The 20,558-nt window shown below is 30.4% G+C and overlaps 1 protein-coding gene across 1 annotated transcript; it reads left to right on the forward strand.

The window, feature by feature from the left end:
• Positions 1–8,983, forward strand: LOC106329941. Its single transcript, XM_013768537.1, has 11 exons — positions 1–359; positions 492–578; positions 710–898; positions 1,629–1,802; positions 1,954–2,007; positions 3,349–3,495; positions 3,598–4,021; positions 8,029–8,159; positions 8,205–8,391; positions 8,487–8,584; positions 8,657–8,983. The coding sequence occupies exons 1-11, from the start codon at positions 288–290 to the stop codon at positions 8,981–8,983; spliced, it is 1,890 nt and encodes a 629-aa protein (XP_013623991.1). The 5' UTR covers positions 1–287.
• Positions 8,984–20,558: the final 11,575 nt, after the last annotated feature.

Raw genomic sequence — 20,558 nt, forward strand, 5'->3', positions numbered from 1 at the left:
ATATAATTTACCTTTGTTAAGGAAACAACAATAAACGAACCTCTCTCTCTCTCTCTAAACTCTCTTTATACACAAGACTGTGGAGTCTGCATGATGCTGGTGCTAATAAGAAACGCAGAGGCAGCTTTCAGATGATAATTGATCGCTTATTAATTCAGCGACAGTTACGACTCAGTTGCGACTCATTTCGGCGACTCCACTAACCGTAACAGCGACACTTTTTGATCTCATCACCTTCATCGTAACGTCCTATTTCTTGTTGCGGCGATCTTCCGCCGAACAGGGCCATGATACGGGTCATTCATCTAGCTCTTCTTTTACTCATAGCCACAACTGCCCAGTCACATAATTATATCCTGGTAATGTTTACTTTAGGGTTTAAAAGTTACACATATATTTGGGTGATATATACATCTTTAGATTTTTTTTTTTTTTTTGCTAACAATATCTCTATATCTTTAGATTATACTAATATGTTATTTTCTTTTAAGGCTTCCGATGGAGACACCGTAGAATGCGTCGACCGGAATAAGCAACTAGCCTTTAAAAACTATCTGTTGCGAAACCACAAAATCCAGGTATTTTTTCAAAAAAAAACATAGTTGTTCATTTGTGTTTTGATTCGATAGCGATTATCTTTAAATTCATATGTTGATCCAATATTTTTTTTGAAGAAATCTAATATTTTTTTATTGTAAACAAAATACAGGAAACACCATCAGATTATCCTATTATGAAGAAGGTGCAAAAGAAAAGCATCTGGTCAACTTCTGAAGCGCAAATTAGCACCGCAAAGTGTGAGATCGGAACAGTGCCGATACGACAAAAAGAGGCTATTTCGAATCATCAGAGAACCCCAAAAACTAGCACCAATTCTACGTTTACTCCCCAACACGAGGTATTTAAATCTACATTATATCTTACATATTTGCAATAAATATTTAGATGACACTATTCCCTTGTAATTTTGTAACTTGTAAGCATAGTAAGACTACGGTTTTATGGGTTTGTCTTAAATTTTACTATTTACAACGGAATAAAGATTATGAATTTCACATTTTTAATAGATTTAAAAGTTTTTTGGAAATGATCGATATTCTTTGAATCAGGCACATGAATAAATACCATGGCCCATTTCCCATTTTGTAAAAACTTACATGTAAAAAAGACCCAAATGTTTATAGAAATACACGTAAGAGTTGTCCTACTATATTCTTAAAGTTTGGCTTAAGGCCAAAGTGTTTTTTCTTGTGTGGTAAAAGTTGACAGCTAAGGCCAAGTTTTTACAAAATAAGCTCAGATTAAGCCAAAATTTCATAAAAAGAACACAAATTTTATTTTTAATTTTATATACGAAATTATAAAAGTTATAATAAAAATCATGGTAAAAAGTCTCAATGTTCATCTTTCTTTCTTATAAAGCATATATATATGATAAAAGGCTCAATTTGTTCATCTAATATTTCATATTATTGTTGGGCCGGCTCTGTGTCTTTTTTTTTTGTATAGACTGATTAGAGAACTAATGTTTAATCTACAAATAGCATTTTGCCTATTAAATGGATTATATTATTAGTAGTATATGTTAGAGATTAACGGTATTAAGGTATATATTTATTTGATGATAGTATGCGGAAGCATCTGTGCATGCCCCGCCGAAGCTATACGGTACCAGAGCAACCATTAACTTATGGAACCCATTGGTCGAAGATAGTGCAGCTGAATTGAGCATATCCCAAATATGGCTTTCCTCCGGGGATTATGACACACATGATCTAAATACCATAGAAGTTGGGTGGCAGGTATATTAATTTATGTAATTTTTTTTTTGAAAAGAGCTTTAATTTATGTAATTGACTTAAGATTTACTTTACTCTGATCACTTAGTTTATATATATATATATATATATGTGTTACTTCAATAATTTTGTTTTTAACTATTCAACCATTTAGGTATGTCCGGGGCTATACAACGACAGCAAAACAAGATTTTTCATCTACTGGACGGTACGTCTGTTTTTTTTTTATCAACTTTGTCTTTTACATTTTTTTTTGTCTTTTACATATTATTATAACTATAAATTTATCATAGGAATTCTTAATATCAAGTTAATTAACCCATAGTGGTAATACTACACGTAATAGTTTAAGTTAACGTAATAATTAAAAGACTAGCCGAATCTGTGTTAAATCCAGTCAATTTGTTCCTTCTGGAAATCTAGTCTTTTAAATATATTCGGTAAGACAACCTTTTACCAAAAAATAATAATTTTTGTTGAAAAAAAATAATAATATTAATAATACTTTGTATGACTCGACCACTATTACAATATAGTTTCAGAAGGAATTTCAGAACTCGCTTAGATCTGATTTTGTTCGACAGTTTGTTTTTTTTGTTGTTCATAAGTTACTTTTTACAATTATATACTTAAACAAAGAGGAATCATATATTTACCAGATATTAAAAAAAAATACTTTAAAATTATGCGTCAAAAAATCTAAAGTATGTTACAGTTAAAAAATGAAATATACTTTTAATCTAGTAATTATAAACATTTTTAAATATATATATATATACTTTTTGTTCTCTTCAGTTTGGGTTGGACATGAATTGGGCCTCCATATTTTTCATATCTGCTCAAACAGAAAACATGTATTGGACATAACTTTATAATAATAAAAATTATGCTTTTCAAAAATACGTTCTGAAGAGTACTACTTTTTAACGTATCTATAATTTTAATCAAGGGATTAGACAAAAATCTAGAATGAATTAGAATAGCTCATTACCAAAAACCCGTGCAACGAACATGGATCCATAATGTTTTAGTATACTGTATATATTATAAATATTATCCATATTAATCTCTTAAAGAAAACACTATTATGTGATATATCTGAAGGTGACTAGATTAACTTAGCGGATGAAATGTTTGTAAGAACTAAATACAGTATTATTAGTACTTATATATATACATACTAAAAAATGCCAGACTTTTTTTATCATGTATAAGAATACAAACTATACCATTGGAAAATCATATTAATTAAACGACAATAAAGTAAATACAAACTATTCCTTTTTCTGAAGTAGACAAACGATTAGTTTATTCGAAAAGCTTACTTGTAGTAATTTGTTTTCTTCAAATAAATCTGATAAACTGTAAACTCTTGATTTAAGTTACCAAATAGATAAAATAAAGTTTCTTGGTTATTATTCGTTATACCGTTTATGATTATGAAAGTCGTTCAACAGAAGTAACCTCTTTAAATATAGCGTATCAAAAATTTATCATACTCCTATCAATCCAAACGAATTGATAGCAATACCATAAATAATTTTTTTAGAGTGACGGATACAATATAACCGGTGGCTACAACCTTGAAGAACCTGGATTTATTCAGATTAGTAACAATATTGTCTTGGGAGGCTCTATTACGCCGATATCTAGCTTTGGAGGAAGCCAATACGAGATGACAATTCTCGTTTGGAAGGTTGGTCGTCTCTAATTACTTTTTGTATCAGACCTAATTATTTTTCATATTGTTTGTCTAATATATTATTGTTTTCCAATTGATGTACATAAAAAAATGTAGGACCGGAAAAGCGGAAACTGGTGGTTAAGTGTTGGGACTAACAACACAATAATAGGATATTGGCCTCGGGAGATTTTCACTTCCTTAGCAGATCACGCGGTTGCGGTGGACTGGGGAGGTGAGATTGTAAATTCTCAGAGGTTTGGTCGACACACGAAGACCGAGATGGGCTCGGGACATTCTCCCGAGGAAGGTTTCGGGAAAGCGAGTTATTTCCGAAACATAGAGACTGTAGACTGCTACAACACCTTCCAGTCAAGCCAGGTGATACATCCGCACGCTGAAATCACGAACTATAACATCAGCGTTTTTCGTACCGATGATTGGGGCACCTCGTTCTTTTACGGAGGATCAGGATCTAGCCATACGCATTCAGGAGTTGCTCCACTAAGTTTAAGTTTTTCTCTTATTTATCTTATTTTTAGTATATTTTTCATTATCATTTAGTTTATTTCGTATTTTAATTTTTTTTTTTTTTTTTTTTTTTTTTTTTTAAAGAAACATAAGGTATTTTAATATGTTCGATTAAGCCTTTTGTGTAGACTTTGTTTATCGTGGACATTTTATAATAAAAATCTTATGTAGCTTTGCAAACTGACCATTCGAATATTTTGTTGTCCGGTGTGATCGGTTAATGATTTTATGTTGTGTAAAAGAAGAAATTTATATGTTCAGTTGAATGAATGCGCTGCGTGTATTAAGTTTGGTGAGGTGAACCTGTTCTTGTTATATAATGTAAAATAAGATTATTGACTCAGTTAGTAATTCTTCTTTTGTCTTTTTGTAGTCACGCTGATTCGTCTATAGCGTATTTCAAAATATTATTCACCTCATTAGACTATAAACACATAGATCTCCGAGATTATATATATAAACTGTAGTATCATGATTTATGTTTTATTCATTCTCAATAAACTGAAAAGCAACAATTATAAAGTTCATCATTTAACTCAATTTGCCAAATTACTTTATAAAGATAATCGATTAATTACGGCAACAACACCTGGACGGATTTCCACCACAGCGTCCATCATTGTACCCCTTCGATCCACAATCATGCCAACATGCAAAATTGTTAAGTGGAAAACCATTACATAGAAAAAGGCACGGGGGACGGGTTGCTGCCTCGATCACTGCACAATATATATACAATGTTTCTTTTTTCAAAAATAAATATAAATATACAAAGTTTCTTAAACTGAGATTTTCCTCTTGAAATTATCAAAGATACTGAAAGTAACACTTGCCAAAAGTAAGAAAAAAAAGTAGCACATACCTGTCACAGCCGAAACGTTGTGGTTAGAAATCGAAATTGTTAATACCACTACAAAAAAAATTGCTATCGAGGTTTTTGTGATACCCATGTTATAGAGATTTTGTTAGTATTATATTGAGAAGAAGTTATGTTGCATTATAATTCTCCGTGGAGAGTTTTATTTATAGGTTTTTTTTTTTTTGGTCAAAATTTATAGGATTCTTTTCCTAGGAAATCATGGAAAGTCTCAATTTAATTGACCAAAAAAAAAGTCTCTATTTAATGTTCTATTTAATATTACCTGTCAATAATTAAATCTTCCATATTTGGTTGATTTTATTTGACTCATACAATCTTCCATATTTCGTCGATTTTATTTGGGTAATCAAATCTCAACATATAATTATATATTTGCATTTATCGCAAAATTTATCACTATTTGTTGCGAATTAATGCAAAACAGTATACACAGTTAAGGTGTCAATTCGGACTCGTCCGGCCCAGTCCAAATCCGCCAAATCCGTAAATATTTGAGTTCGGTCCAGCCCGATCCGGTCCAAAAATATTTTGAGCCTAGAATTCCGAGTCTAACCCAGTCTTTATAGAGCTATAGGGCTTTTCAGATTTTTTCAAAAAATAACTTGTCATTGTCAATTCCATCGTTTTAATATATGTAAATTTTCATTAAAAAAATAGTTTCATTTTTTTTTGTTTTAAAATACAAAATTAGTTTGAACTTTTTTTTTTTTATCAAAAATGTTTTACTTTTTCTTATGCTTGAAAAATATATTATAAACAAACCAAATTTAATAAGATTTAAATAAACAAGTATAAATTAAAACTAAACATGTAAGAAAACAAAATTTATGATAAACATCGTTAAACGTTTCTACTTTGTATATTGAAAAAAACACATGTTGTACATGAAAGAAGAAAATACATTTACAAAATTTAAAACGTGACACTTGTAATGATCAAATAATAAAATCATTAACAACTTTTATATTTGCTTTATCAGAGTTTGGATAAAAATATTAAAATAATATGTCAGTATACTAATAATCTTTTAGATTGAAATAACAATAATATTTAAACTAAATTATAAAATTTTGGGTTTTCGGACCGGTTCTAGCCCAAACGGGCTTAGGTCCAAAATATCCAAAGCCCAACTGGACTTAGCCTGAAAGACCCAATGTTTTTTGGACTTGTAAAACTAAGCCCAAGCCCGCTAACTTTTAGAGCTCGCGAGTTCGGACCGCAGCTTCGGCCATAATTGACATGTTTATGCACAGTCAATATTTTCAATCCATTAACATCTATATATACTATTATTTGTGTAGTAATTTTTAGCAACAGAGTTCATACGTTCAAGGTAGTAAATTAATATCGATTATACCCTTAATGAATTAAATATATAAATTAGTAAAAATAAAAAACGAATTTGATTTTTTAATAATATAAGTGATAAAAACTAATAATAATAAGAATTATCCAAAATCTTAAAAATATTTTTTTATTATAAAAAGATAATTCCTAAATATATTATAATAAGATAATTTTTATTATATTGTGTTGTTATTTTATATATTGCACTGTTATCTTGAAATAATATTTTTCTATTATCAAAATCGAAAATTTAGATATGAAATTATTTATAATTAAATATTAATCAAAAAACATTTTTATAAAAAAAAATCGTCATACATAAATAATTTGATGTTTAATTTAATTTTTAAAAAAATATAAATTAAAATTAATCATGCTAATTTTTGAATTAATAAAACATAAACTAATAAATGTTCACACAAACGTGGATGGTAAATCCACGAAACGTAGAAACTAATCTTAATCTTCTGGGCGATTCAGTAAATATTTCCATTCTCACTTCTTGTTCATCTTCTCCAGATCTCAACGGTGATGACAATGAGAGAGGAATCAAAACCCGTTTGAAAAGATAATTTCTGATATGGGTCTCGCTTGTGTCCTTTCTCCTCCAGCTGGGCGGAGAGAACCACTCCACAAGGCGTGGCTTTTGGCGGAAACAGCTCAGGAAAATATGAACCCTGGCCCTCACTCTGTCCATTCCTCGTTTGGATTGAGTCTATGCTCACAAACTAATCTTCAGAAGATGAAGGAGAAGAACCTTCATTGTCTGCTACGTCTTCTTGCCATAGTTTAAGTGTATGGAAAGAGTGGCAAATATCCGAACATGTTTCAGATATATTGGTTATTTAGATATTTTTAGATTCCTATACATCAGAATGACTCAACTGAAAGCCCAAACATAAATTTATAATATTCAAACAAACCTAATTTAAAAAAAAATGATATCTAAAAAATAATTCATACCTAAATGGATAGCCAATGTCTATGTCTAACTAATTTTATAAACTAATAAAATGATTCTTTCAATGTGTTTAGCTAAATTAAATGAAATATAAAAAGTATTTTATATAGTAAAATAATTATGTGGAACAAACAATTAAGTAAAAATAAATGTAATAAATTTTTATTATTTTAATTTAAGTTATTATTTTCAAAAAAAAACATATCTTTGAATTCCTTTTTTGGCTACATAATTTTTTACTGATTGAAACTAAAATAAGAAAAAAGTAGTAAAACAAACTAAACTGGACGTTTAACCATATACAAAACTTAGTTAGTTTACTTTTTTATTTTATAATTAGTAAAAAAATATTATTGATTAACTAATTAATAAAAATATGCAATATTATTATTATGGCACACATTGAGCTGGGCAATTTTTTTTTGGTGTAAATGTTAAGAAATTGAGCTGGGCAATTTGGTAGCACTGCACATCACAACCACGACAAGATTATAGTTCTGTATATACCATGTCCAAACAATAGTTTTTTTTTTTAAGAACGTTTTTTTTTTTTTTTTTTTTGAACAAATTTTAAGAACGTTTTATGATACATAATATTAGGAGAACGTCGTGTTACATTATTTTGAAATTAAAAAGAAAAGTCGATTCTCTCTCAAATAAAAAAGAAAAGTCGCCTCTTTCTCTCTTCCGGTAGCTCCGGCGGCCTTTGTCGTCGGAGGCGTCGTCTCCTGTTTCTCTCATTTTTGCTTCTTGCCGGCTCACCTACCTGTCCGAGATGTCTGTGGCCCTTATGCGATGATGCTGAGCGAAATCGTTGGTCTCTGTGTAGATCTGGTGTTCCTCGGCGGAGGTTGGTGTCACGACGAGGCTAGGTCGTCTGGGCTTGGTGAGAAGTCGGCTTTAAGGGCTGCGTTGAGGAGTGGGTCGTGGTTTTTACCGATGCCAGATCTACTTCTTTGCGTCGGTGAGAGCGCGTGACTGTGTTGGGATAGATCCTTTCTTCAGATCCGGTGGGTTGGGGTCCAGCCTCAGGTTCGTGTAGGAGCAGACCGGCGGTTAGGTGGTGGCTCACTTGTTCGGAGTCGAGCTATGTGCGCCCTTCCTGATGCTCCGGTGGAGTTGGACTTGGAGTCTAATCCAGTGCGCGAGTGTGGTAGTGAAGGCTTCCGTGTGGTCGCCGTAGTTGCTGCTTGTTCGTGTGCGACAGCCGGTTAAGTCTCATGGCGGGCCGTCTATGACCTTGCCTGCGTTTCTTACGGTTGTTGCTCCATCTGTCCGCCCCTTCAGTCATCGCCGCTTTTGATGTCGTCCGCGTCGTGGTGTTTCTTCCTCTCCGACCCGTCCGACTACTCTATGGTTCTCCCCTGTACGGTAGTTTCGATGAGGCATTGTGGAGCTAGCATCGGTTCTCGGTGTTAGCACGAAGTGGTGTTCTTGAATCTCTCTTGGGTCATTAGAGTGAAGGTTCTTCGTGGGAGACTCGTGTGAGGATTGGCCATCCCAGCACCTCGGTGGTACCCCTTGGTCCACTTTGGTGGGCTGATCTTTGGTCCCTTTGTAGGCGAGGCAGACGTCATCAGGATGTGGCTCTCACCACTCCCGTTTTTCTGCTTTGGCTCGCACTTTCTTCCAAAGCCGAGTCCAATAAGTGTGATCTTCTTTTGATTTTCGGACTATCCAGATGGCGCTCTAAAGGTTTCTGGGGCGGGTTGCGGTTTGAAGCTCTAGGAACTCGTGTTCTCTTCTACCGGTGGTGGATCGAGGCTCGTGGTTGCAGCGGCTAGGATTGGCAAAGCTGTGTGTATTTGGAGTCAAATCTTTTGGAGCAGCGCTGCGGGCAAGCCAATTTCTACCAAGGCGTGGTCTCATATTTTATCAAAGGCTTCAACTCATGTGGCAATGCTTCCTGTGCCAAGTTTCGGTTCTTCCTCAACTAGTAAACCTTTTGTTTAGTTTGTTATTGTCCGTAAATCATTGTGGTTGCTTCTTCTTTCTTTCTTGGTGTTGCTTTAGGTTTTTATTCATTCCGCTGCTAGTTTCCTATGTAACTTTTGTCACTAAGAAAATTTGTATAAAATTTAACATTTACACCAAAAAAAAAAAACGTCGTGTTACATAATATTAGTACTGGGCCGGATTCGTGGATATCTACAAATTTCAAGAAATTCAGATTTTTCGGTTTGAGGTTTAATTAACCGGATCACAGATTCATGATTTTCACATATGATAAGATTTATATAATATATATCAAAAAATTAAGATATATGTGGTGGATCCGGATCTATAAAAAGGAAAAATATTTTACAAATATTAAAATCAATTTAAAAAAGGTAATATTAAAATCAAAATTTTAAATAACATTACCTAACATCAATATAATATTATAAAATATTTAAATTAATTTTGTATAGTAACATATTTTAATATATTTAAAAGAATTTAAATCCAGGTTTAAATATATAAATCTGAAAATTAAGATATTTGGATCCAGATCTATAGTTTAGACGAATTCTAATTCGGCTTTAAGGATATTTGGTTGTTTTATTATATTTTTGGTCGGACTGTGGAAGAACAATTTCAGCCCTACTACACACAAATGAATGGCTATTGCTAATTTGATATTTTTCAAAGAAAATCTTCACCTAGATCTCTAAGAGTAATTAAAGATAACAAAACAAAAGTAAATATTTTATGTTAAGCACCATACATGATGTGGCCACAACATTGTAGTTGAACTTGAACATCGATACTGCCAATGTTATTAGAAGAAAAATGGTCACATAGGTTTTTGTGATAGCCATTGTATATTAGCTTTTGTTTCTATGGAAATGAACTTATGTTTTATGATTTCTAGTTCTTTAGGAGAAATTCTATTTATATGAGTTCTTAAAGATATTTCAATCTAATTTTTGTTTTGACTATAAAATGAAATTTCCATATTATTATCCTTTTTGGACAAAAAATCTACTAATATTATTTTGTAGCGAACATATTAATAAATATATTTTTATATTCTTATATGCTCCAATAATGGAGTATATTTATTATATATAAAACTTTATAAATTAATAAATTAATAAAAATAATAAATTAATAGTTTAGTCCATGTTTGGACTATTACAAAATCTAGCACAATTCAATGGAATTAGAAATAATATTTTTATTTGAGTTATATAAATATATAATCTCATTAATATTATATAAGGATAGTTATCATTTACTTTCAAATCTTTATGCTTTTAAAAATTATTATTATTAGAAACCCTTTTTAGTCTCATCACGATTCAAATTGTGTGGTTGTGATCAATTTAAGATTTAAAATTGTTTAAATTTAATTTTTAAATGTTATTACTAATAATTTATAACTTAATGAAATATCATATTTTTTTCAATTTAGTAATAACATATCATAGTCTTACCAACATTAACTTTGCCAAAAATTTAGTAATAAATTGATTTTATACCATTTAGAGCATGATCAATGGTGTATACCCACAATTGAGTCTCTTAAATAATTTTTATTAATAAAATAATTATATAATTAATATTTATTTTAATAAAATAAAGTAAACCATTCACAAAAAAAAGTTATGGTACTTTGGGGGCTTTAGTGCTATTAAATCGCATAAAGGTGAAACGAAGGAGGGGTTATTGGGAGTTAAATTTTGAAGGAATTTTAAAACTTAGAGATTTCATTGTTACTAGTTTATGAATTCTTAAAATCTTATTAGAATCCTTTGTTATTGGTTTGTGAACTTTTAAATTCTATAGAAATCCTATGTTATACTCTTGTGTGGTAATCTTTTATATATTAACTAGTAGATGTCCCGCACCTTGTGCGGATTAATATATATGTACACTTAACAAATTTTAATTCTAGTGTTCATTTTATTAAAAAATATTAAATTAGATACAATTTTAAATTAATAAAATAATAATAAAACTTCAATATTCATATTGATAATCAATATATTAAATTATGTTCTTTTGTTTCATAATTTAGTTATGGGATGTGAACTTTGGATCAAAACATTTTCGATAGTAATAATCAAATCAGGAAACTTGGATTTGAAATTGAATATTTATTGTATTTGGACCAAAAAAATCAAGTAACACTTAAAGAAATTATAAACAATTACAACTCATACAACGTCAACAAAATAACAATAGCCTAGAAGTGTTCAATCCAATAAAACCGAACAATTTTAAACCGTACCGAATCAAAATAGAAAAAGTAGTTTGGATTTGGTAGTACCGAATAAATCGAATAAATTCTATTTTAAAAAACTTGCAGTATATTGATATGGTTCAGTATATTAACTGATCCAATCGAATAAACTGAAGAAACTGATTAATTAAAATATGTTAGTATTCTTGTATATAAATTTTATAATAATTTGTATTTGGATCAATATTTTCAATAAGAATTGGAGAACTTGCTATAATATTAGTCATTACATTATAAACTAATATAAGATAAATGTTATGATATTATCGGTAGATATTGTTAATATTTATTACTAATTAAATGTTCTAAATATGATGATAACTATATATTAAAATATATTTGAAAAAATAATAGTATATATATTAATAAAATAAGTTAATATTTATTAATTATCTTAAATATCATGATATATATATATATATATATATATATATTAACATAAAATTTAAATAATAATATTAATTAATCTAATGATTTATCCTAAAATCACGAAAATAAGACAAATAAGAAAATTCACTAAAATTATGGAGAATATGACCAGTAAGCAAATTCACTTCTCAAATAATAGTATAGATTGAGAAACATTACAACATTGTTTTGTAGCCACGTGTCACCATGAGAATGAAATTCATAATTTTAAAAAATAGGTTGGTCCATCTAAACTCATATTATTATTTTTTTAAACTAACTATTAAATTGATAAATAATGTACAAAATAATATTCTCGCACTTTCCTTAAATAAAACCTACAGAATTACCTTATATGATTAACATATATATGACAATTAATGATTATGAATAATAAATATTTGATAAAAAAAATTGTATCTTAGCTCTTTTTTTTATTTAATCTTATATTATTAAAAGATACTAAACAATCAGATTAACCATATAATATAAAAATATTTTTTTTCTTATATGTTATATTTTAAATTTTAAAACGACTATAAATTACTAAAAACATTAAATGTCTCACACTAAAATTTTGTGATCAATGGTTTAACTTCTTTGTAATAGCAATATACAAATGATCATAAATCGTATGAATATGAATCTCATTTAATAACATTCATATTATATATTAATATAGTTTTAAATTAAGCTATATATCATATAAAATACATAAATATGTTAATTTCTAAATTTGTATTGAAAAAATATCGAAACCTTAATATTTTACTTTTGAAATTTGCATTGAAAAATTCGCACATTAGAAATTTTGTGTAAATCATATGAGTATGAATTCTCAATAATAAATATTTATATTAAAATATATTATATATCTATGTTTATTTTATTGAAATTTAGTTATATACCATATAAAATAAATAAAATGATTGTTTTGATTTACTTACCAAAACAAATATAGTAAATAAACAATAGGTATTGTTTTATATGGGAACGAGAATCATATATCAGAGAGGCCATTCTGCATAGAGGGAGGGAGAGAGAGGACTTCCGGAGTAGTGCGTCAGAAGAACTTTAGGAGCAAATCGTGAGAGGAACTTGGAGAAATCTATATAGATGGATCACTTTCTACAGTTCATCATTCTTCTAGCCATAGTCACAACTGCTGTAACCATTAAGGATTGATATAAATCGATATAGATGGATCACTTTTTACAAGACCTCCACACACAACTACTTTACCCTAATAAAGGCTTGAAAACCCTTTAAATAATCCCTTTGAGTAGTAGCTTTGTGTTATTTAAAGGATTGACCAGAGAGGCCATTCTGCAGAGCGGGAGGGAGAGAGAGGACTTCCGGAGAAGTCAGTCGGAAGAACTTTAGAAGAATCTTAAGTAATTTATTCTGGTTTTCAGAATTAGGTCATGTGCGTAGAGAGAATTTCTGAATTTATTTTCTGCCATATGGTTTAAGAATTAGGCCATGTGTTGCTTGTATAATTTTCTAAACATCAAGTTTTTTTTTTTTTTGGTTCTAGATCGCTCCTACTAGAGAGCAATTTCTAAGTTCTGCAACAAAAGTACAAAACAGAGTATCATGTTGGGCTGAGTTCTTCAAAAAAACATGAGCAATTTCGGAATTAGGTCATGTGTTGCTTGTATATGGGCCATTATAGTTCTTTTACTCATATAACTGGGCAGTCAGATAACTATATAATGGTAATATTTCTTTAATTTACAATTTAAAAGTTACACATATTGACTAAAATAGTATCTCCAAAATGTTATTATTTATGTTTGTTATAATTGATTTCATTACAATTAGATTATAAAATGCAGACATCAAAACAAATTAAACAATGATTATTCTTGTTTATATTTTTTTCTTAATTTTTACTTATTTTTGTTTATGTTTTGCTTAATTTTACTTAATTTTTGCTTAAACAGTAATACACTTGCTATCATGTATTATGACAGACCAACTACAACTTAAACTAACCAGGTCCTTTTTGCAGGAATATTTCCATGAAAAAACTGTTTTTTTACTGTTTTGTTTTTTATACACAGCATTGGAAAACTGAACAAAAAATAATAAAAATAAAAGACTCATTTGTTTGTTTTCAAAAGAACTGTTCCAATTCTAAAACCAAACATGACGGTAACCACAGTCTTGAGGTGTTTTTGAGCAAGAAAATATCAAATTTGTGGATAATTTAACTGCATCCAACAAAAGTAACTTGAGGCTATATCCCTTAAACCGATAACAATAGACTATCTTAGACATTTGCATAAGTTCTTATATAATAATTATTAATTTATTATATTTTGGGATTATATACTTACATGAAGGGTTTTTACTAATTATAATTTATTGATTTATAGTATATTTTACACTAGTCGAATTTGTCAAATTTATTAATTTATTAAATATTAATTTATAGAGTTTCTACTATATATTGTATTCTTGCTCTTCGTAGAGAGTTTTATTTATAGAATTTCTTTACCTGGGAAAGTCTAAATTAAGTTGACCAAAGTCACAAAGCAAAATCTCAAATTAATTTTCTATACTAATATTACTTGACTGTAATTACATCTTCCATAATTGGTTGGTTTAATTCGGGTGACAAAATCTCAACATATAATATATACATACATGTATGGAAAATTCTTCACTATTTTTTTTAATTCATAGAAATACAGGATACACAGTTTCAACCTAAATCAGAGATTAATATTTCTGTTACATATTTATTGCTGGAAAAGTTGAAATGAAACTAGATAGATGTGACACAAATCAAAACTAGTTTTTCCTCAAAAACATATATCTGTTTTTCTGATTCTGCCATATATAAAATCTAAAAATCCCTTATGTATTATTTGATAAACATTATAACATTTGGAGTAGCTATGTGTCACCACCAACATGATTCTTAGAATTTTTAGATAAATAGGTTGGTCCATATAAATATATAATAAACTTTTTATTAATCTAACAATAAAATTAGTTAGTAATGTTCTTAATTATTTGCTTAAATAAAAACCACATAATTACATAATGTGAATAAAGTATATATGATAATCATTGATTTTTAATAATATAGATTGATAAAAATTTGTGTATCATCCTCTATCATTTTTATTTAATTATATATTATTAAAATAAATTAGCACACCCATATTACTCATATAATAAAAATTTAGATTTTTTCGTATATGTTATATTTTTAATTTTTAAAAAAGATTATAAACTACTAAAACGGTTAAAAGTCCCATATTGATTTTTTTTGTGATTAGTGGTTTAATTTTTTTCTAGAGACAATATACAAATGATTATAAAATTATATAATTAGAAAATCTCATTTACTAAATATTCATATTATTATATATATTAATATCAATTAATATATATATTAGTATCGTTTAAATTAAAATATTTAACATATAAAATACATAAATATTTTAATTTTGAAACTTGCTTTAGAAAAATATTGAAAACTTAATATTTTAATTTTAAACTTTACATTGAATTTTTTAAAATGATTATAAATTACTAAAACTATTATACATCGCACATTGAAAATTTTCTTATTAATGATTTAATGTTTTTGTTATAAAATATACTAATGCCCATAAAATCATATGAATATTAACTTCATTTAATAGTTGAATGGGAATTTAGAGCTCCACTCTAGCTATAGTCATATTAAAAATATACTATATATCTATGTTAATATTATTTAAGTTTAATTACATACCATATAAAATAAATAAAATGATTGTTTGGATTAATAAAATGATTGTAAATTAACAAGAGTGTATGTTTTGATTTATGTTTGCACCCCAATTCAATTGTATACGAAATAGTTACTGACTTCTCAATATTTCAATATATATTTATTATTTTATAATATGTAAAAAAACACAAAAAGTAATAATACGTAAAAATAGTTTGTATATACAATGTTCATTCCGCGTATAGTGCGGATCTTAACCTAGTATTTGACGTGAAGTTTGAGTAATTAACTTGATTGTAGGATTGTGTTAGGTTTTCTCTATTGTTGTTTTTTAATAAAATTATATATATATATATATATAACTGAAGATCTTAACTATTAAACTTTGGGGATATGAGATTCGGCTTCGTTGCGCCATTTATCTCTTACTAAGAACATTTCCTAAAGACACTATAATTTTAAATACGAAATTTTTTTGCTTTCCAAAAAGAAAATTTGAAACTTCAATTTGAAATTTTATATTTTTATTTACATTTTGGTCACATTTATGATTCTTAAATATTTTGTCGTTTATCATTTTAATCCTTAAAAATTACATCTCATAAATATTTCAAATCTGTGTTTTATTAATTTATGTTTTACACATAAAATTAAATAAAACTTTTAATTGATATTTAAAATATTTTAAAACAAGATTTTGACAACAACAATATTACATAACAAATGCACTAGTTGATCATATATGGAAATAGTAAAAAAAAACAATTTTATAGAATAATGTTGAAGTTTACTTGTAATTTAATATTTAATTAAGTATTTCTATGTGAAATTTTATATTTTAATTTTAATTTTATTAATTAATATTGCTGTAATATTATTTATAATTTATTATTTTTTTATAAACATATAAATTTAAATTAATTATGACACATATAAGACCATATTATAAAATATAAATAATTTTGAAATTAAGTTTGAAGTTTTGGTTTTGAATAAAAATACCTTAAATTTTAAATATGAAGTTTAGCAAACTTCAAAATAAAGTGTTTTTTTTTTGGAGATGCTCACTGCAAGAAGGATATGAAACGCTTTGGACCAGATGGTAAAATGCTTCGCACTGTTGCACAATATTGATTAGCATAAAAAGATTGAGAAAGCTGAGAAGAACAAACAAATTAGCAGTTCGCCCTGTTAATGGGGCAGCCCATAGTGACTAGGATGGATATCTCGTATCCGAAAATTAGCAGTTCACCCTGTTAACCTGCCAGAGCCCAAGTAACTCAACTTTCTCCAAGAACGATTTGTGTAAATGGATTAGTTCGATCCAAAACTTGAGATAATGGGTGTAATCCAAAAAACTATTCATAAGTAGTTGTTAACGGAGTTGAAATTATCAAAATTCTGAGAAGTATGTATCAATTTATGCCTAATTTCTACGCCTATAGTTCCCTTAACTACATTTTCTAAACGAGGCAGAGCCAACCCTAGCTGGTCTTGTAAAAGATCCGCTACAGAGCAAATACATTTATTTTTTCTAATAATTCATATCATCAAGTGTACCCATTCCAAATTTTATTCCAATCAATTGATCGGCAGCTGCTAATATATCTCGTGGTAACAAAAATATATTGTTCTGAGTTATATTAAGATTCAGTCTCCAGTTAATATTTCAGCGACCAGTCCTTCCTAATTCACACTTTTGCAAGTGAAAGTTTTATCAGATCAATACCAAGAGTGGATAATACCCTTGAAAGGCAAACCAATTCCTTGCTCTCTGGCTATTATTCATAAAACCAATTGTAATTATGGCATTTGTTTGTTTGAATGTTGGTAATGACTTCCAGGTCGGAACCCACCTTCACCCAAAGGTCATATGACCTTCCCCTGCTAGATTTACCTCCGACAGAGCTTGATTGGGGCTTGTGCCTTTCCTTAGCCCTGCTAGATTGACTCAATATCTTTCCAGGATGATAACGTTGGAGCGGTTGGAGTTGGATTGAATCGACTTTGTTTTCTTTCCTTAAATGAGTCCCATTCAAGCTGTGGTAAGAGGACATTTCCATACCCCCTTACCTTACTCACTAGATTTTCACTGAATGACATGGGACAACTTCACTCCGTCAAGCCTCTAGGAGTAGTGAAGAAATATAGAAAGTTGGTGTTGGTTGTTGACCAACAAAAGCATGGGAGAAAACCAAGAACATGGGGCATAACGATTTCTTCTCTTATGAGATTGATAGTTTGATCGCGGGGGCGGCCCAGAAGGCTAGCGATCAGAAAATAAAACCGATTCTATATACGTTATGGTATGGAAAAAGATCTGACTTCCATTTCTCAATAGGGGAGAAAGAGTCTTTCTTGGTTGACTGCCAGTAAGCTTTACTTGGTCTCAAAGTCAAAGGCTTGGCTAGAAGGCATAAATCTTTCTTAAGTAGCCACAAGCAAGCCCAGAAGAATCGAATCATCGCCCAAAAAGAAAGGGAATGAACTCACGATCTACGAATATCAACGGCCTTTCCCAACCCCGAGTCTATTTGGATTCATAGTTCGATCCACAACCACAAGCCAAGCTGACTTAGAAGCACAGCTGAATGCACACTTTCTTCCTGGCTTATTGAATACTGAAAAGCACATGTACAGTGCCATCCCTCATACTGACCGTACTTCCGGCAAACATAACTAGTTCTTCGAGTAATATTGGGTTGAAGCAGAAGGATATTCGCTTTATAGCTAAGGCTGATTGAATTGCTAATTGAACTTAACTAGTCTAATTCCATTATTCTGACCCTGTAGGCTTTGATCTTTTTGATTCTCATCAAAATCGGAAGATTTGAAAGCGGAAAGAAGATTCTAGCCTTCCTTCCATATTCAAAGATCAAGGAAGACGAGCAAGAAAACGGATGCGCGTTAGCGCAACGGCTTTCGCTAATGTTTTTCAATCCGTTGCTTGTTCCCTTGACTTTTCATTCACTCTGATTAACGCTACCCGGTCCACTCAAAGCTTGAAGGCATTCCTCATAAGTTTCTTATCTCGTTGTTGGGGTTTCCCAAGAGAAGATGAAGTGGACATGTATTTGATTCCAGGAGATGGCTTACTGCCTTGGGGCGGAGGGAACCCGTGACGATTGGTTTTTGGGTTAATGTTATAAGGCTGACAGGAATACCTCCGGTAACCAGCCCCTCTTAGTCTCAGATAGGTCTGAATGTTATCACACCCTATTTGTTTGCTTCATCGCCGGCATTAGAGCCACATCGAACCGACCTACTGCTATCACTATACTAGACAAAATTACGTAGTAATTCTTCGGGCACTACACAGTATTGAGGTTCCGGGTGAGTTCCACCAATGGACGCCCCAGTTAGCTGATCTACGACCACCCTAGTGTTGCGTAGTATGCATATTGGTTGATCTCTTGAAGGATATGCCCAATCGTATTTGGCTGGGGATGGTAATTCTTCGGGCACTACACAGTATTGAGGTTCCGGCTGAGTTCCACCAATGGACGCCCCAGTTAGCTGATCTACGACCACCCTAGTGTTGCGCAGTATGCGTATTGGTTGATCTCTTGAAGGATATGCCCAATCGTATTTGGCTGGGGATTGGAAAGTTTGGGCGCTGGCAACCTTCTTGTCGTATGAGAGGCTATAGCCTAGATGAATGCAACACCAAACATGTTTTAAATAAAGGCAAAGAACCTGTTAATTAGCACGGAACTACAACAATCCACAATGGTTTCTTCCAAGTCAACTCAGAAGTTGTTACTCACTCATCAAACCAAGAAAGCGTGTATAGCTCATCAAACCAAGAGAGCGGGTATAAGCTCATCAAACCAAGAAAGCTAGGTTATTTCTTTGTTGCAGTTGGGCAAGCTTATCTATTTCAATCAAATTAGGAGGAAACTGTTATCAAACAGAGAGGGGTGGATGTTCTTCTTAGCAAGAATTATTGCAGTAGGATAATGGCTAGGAGGATTTGAAAGACATTATGGCATTAAGATTTCCAAGGCTTAGCTCAGGGACTCATGTCAGTCATTTCCCTTCATCAACTAATTAATGAGAGCTTCCCCTGTAGTCATCAGCTCGTTCTTGACAGATCCGATCGGGTGTTCATAATCTAGAGTAAAAGTATGATAACCACAAAAAAGAATTGGTAAGAAAATAAAAAGAAATCAACTTTGGTTAACCACAGAAGTGTTAACTGTCACGGAGGTTTCCCATGCGCAAGAGGATATCATATGAAAATCAGTGGAAGTCACGGATATTCAATTTGTTAATGTTGTTGTCATTTTCCTCCCAATCGAGACAATGTTTCTCAGGGTAAAAAAAAATTGACTATGAAACTGAGTGTACAGAAAATCCACTTCCAGATGCAAAACCCTAATTTGAATTTATGTCAAAAAAATTGTAAGATGAATCGATCTCCATATGGTTGCTCTTCATGTTCACTGGTCATGGAGTTTTGGGTTAAAGTTCCAAAGAAGATGTCTTTTTGTTTAACCAATATGTATATAATTTGATGATTAGGTTAAAATCCCAGTGATTAGTAATTGTTAAAATCCCAGTAATTTTGTTCAAAATTTTCTAATAATGCCTAAAATATAATTTTATAACAAAAGTTTAGTTCCTGGCTCTATGGTTTTAATCTTAGAACCGACGGACGTACGTATTTCCTCAGATCTTTTTTCTTAACACTATGAAGTCTAATTTAACCGAGATATTGAAATTCAGGATTCGTTGAACTCAAATTTACATATTTCTGGATTAGCAAAAAAAAGAGAATTTGTTTCGTCTTAAAAAAAGAGAGGAAATGATCAAATTGTCATCAAGCTGGTTTATGTTCGTGTCAACGGTTGCACACTTGGCCTAACCCCGAGAGACATTAAAAAAAAAAAAACGATATTCAAAAGTGTAGACTCTTTAGTTAAATAAGTAATTATTAGTTAGTACTACTCTTAATTGTTATTACTCCACAAACACCCCCTTTTGTTTG

This window comes from Brassica oleracea, chromosome C3 (genome assembly GCF_000695525.1).
Source record: "Brassica oleracea var. oleracea cultivar TO1000 chromosome C3, BOL, whole genome shotgun sequence".
NCBI classification, from domain to species: Eukaryota; Viridiplantae; Streptophyta; class Magnoliopsida; order Brassicales; family Brassicaceae; genus Brassica; species Brassica oleracea.

Bases quoted from the DNA above. Each gene is read 5' to 3' on its own strand.
- LOC106329941 (XM_013768537.1), top strand. From the start codon at position 288: ATGATACGGGTCATTCATCTAGCTCTTCTTTTACTCATAGCCACAACT. The intron at 899-1,628 runs GTATTTAAATCT...ATTTGATGATAG, and splicing joins CGTTTACTCCCCAACACGAG to TATGCGGAAGCATCTGTGCA. The intron at 2,008-3,348 runs GTACGTCTGTTT...TAATTTTTTTAG, and splicing joins GATTTTTCATCTACTGGACG to AGTGACGGATACAATATAAC.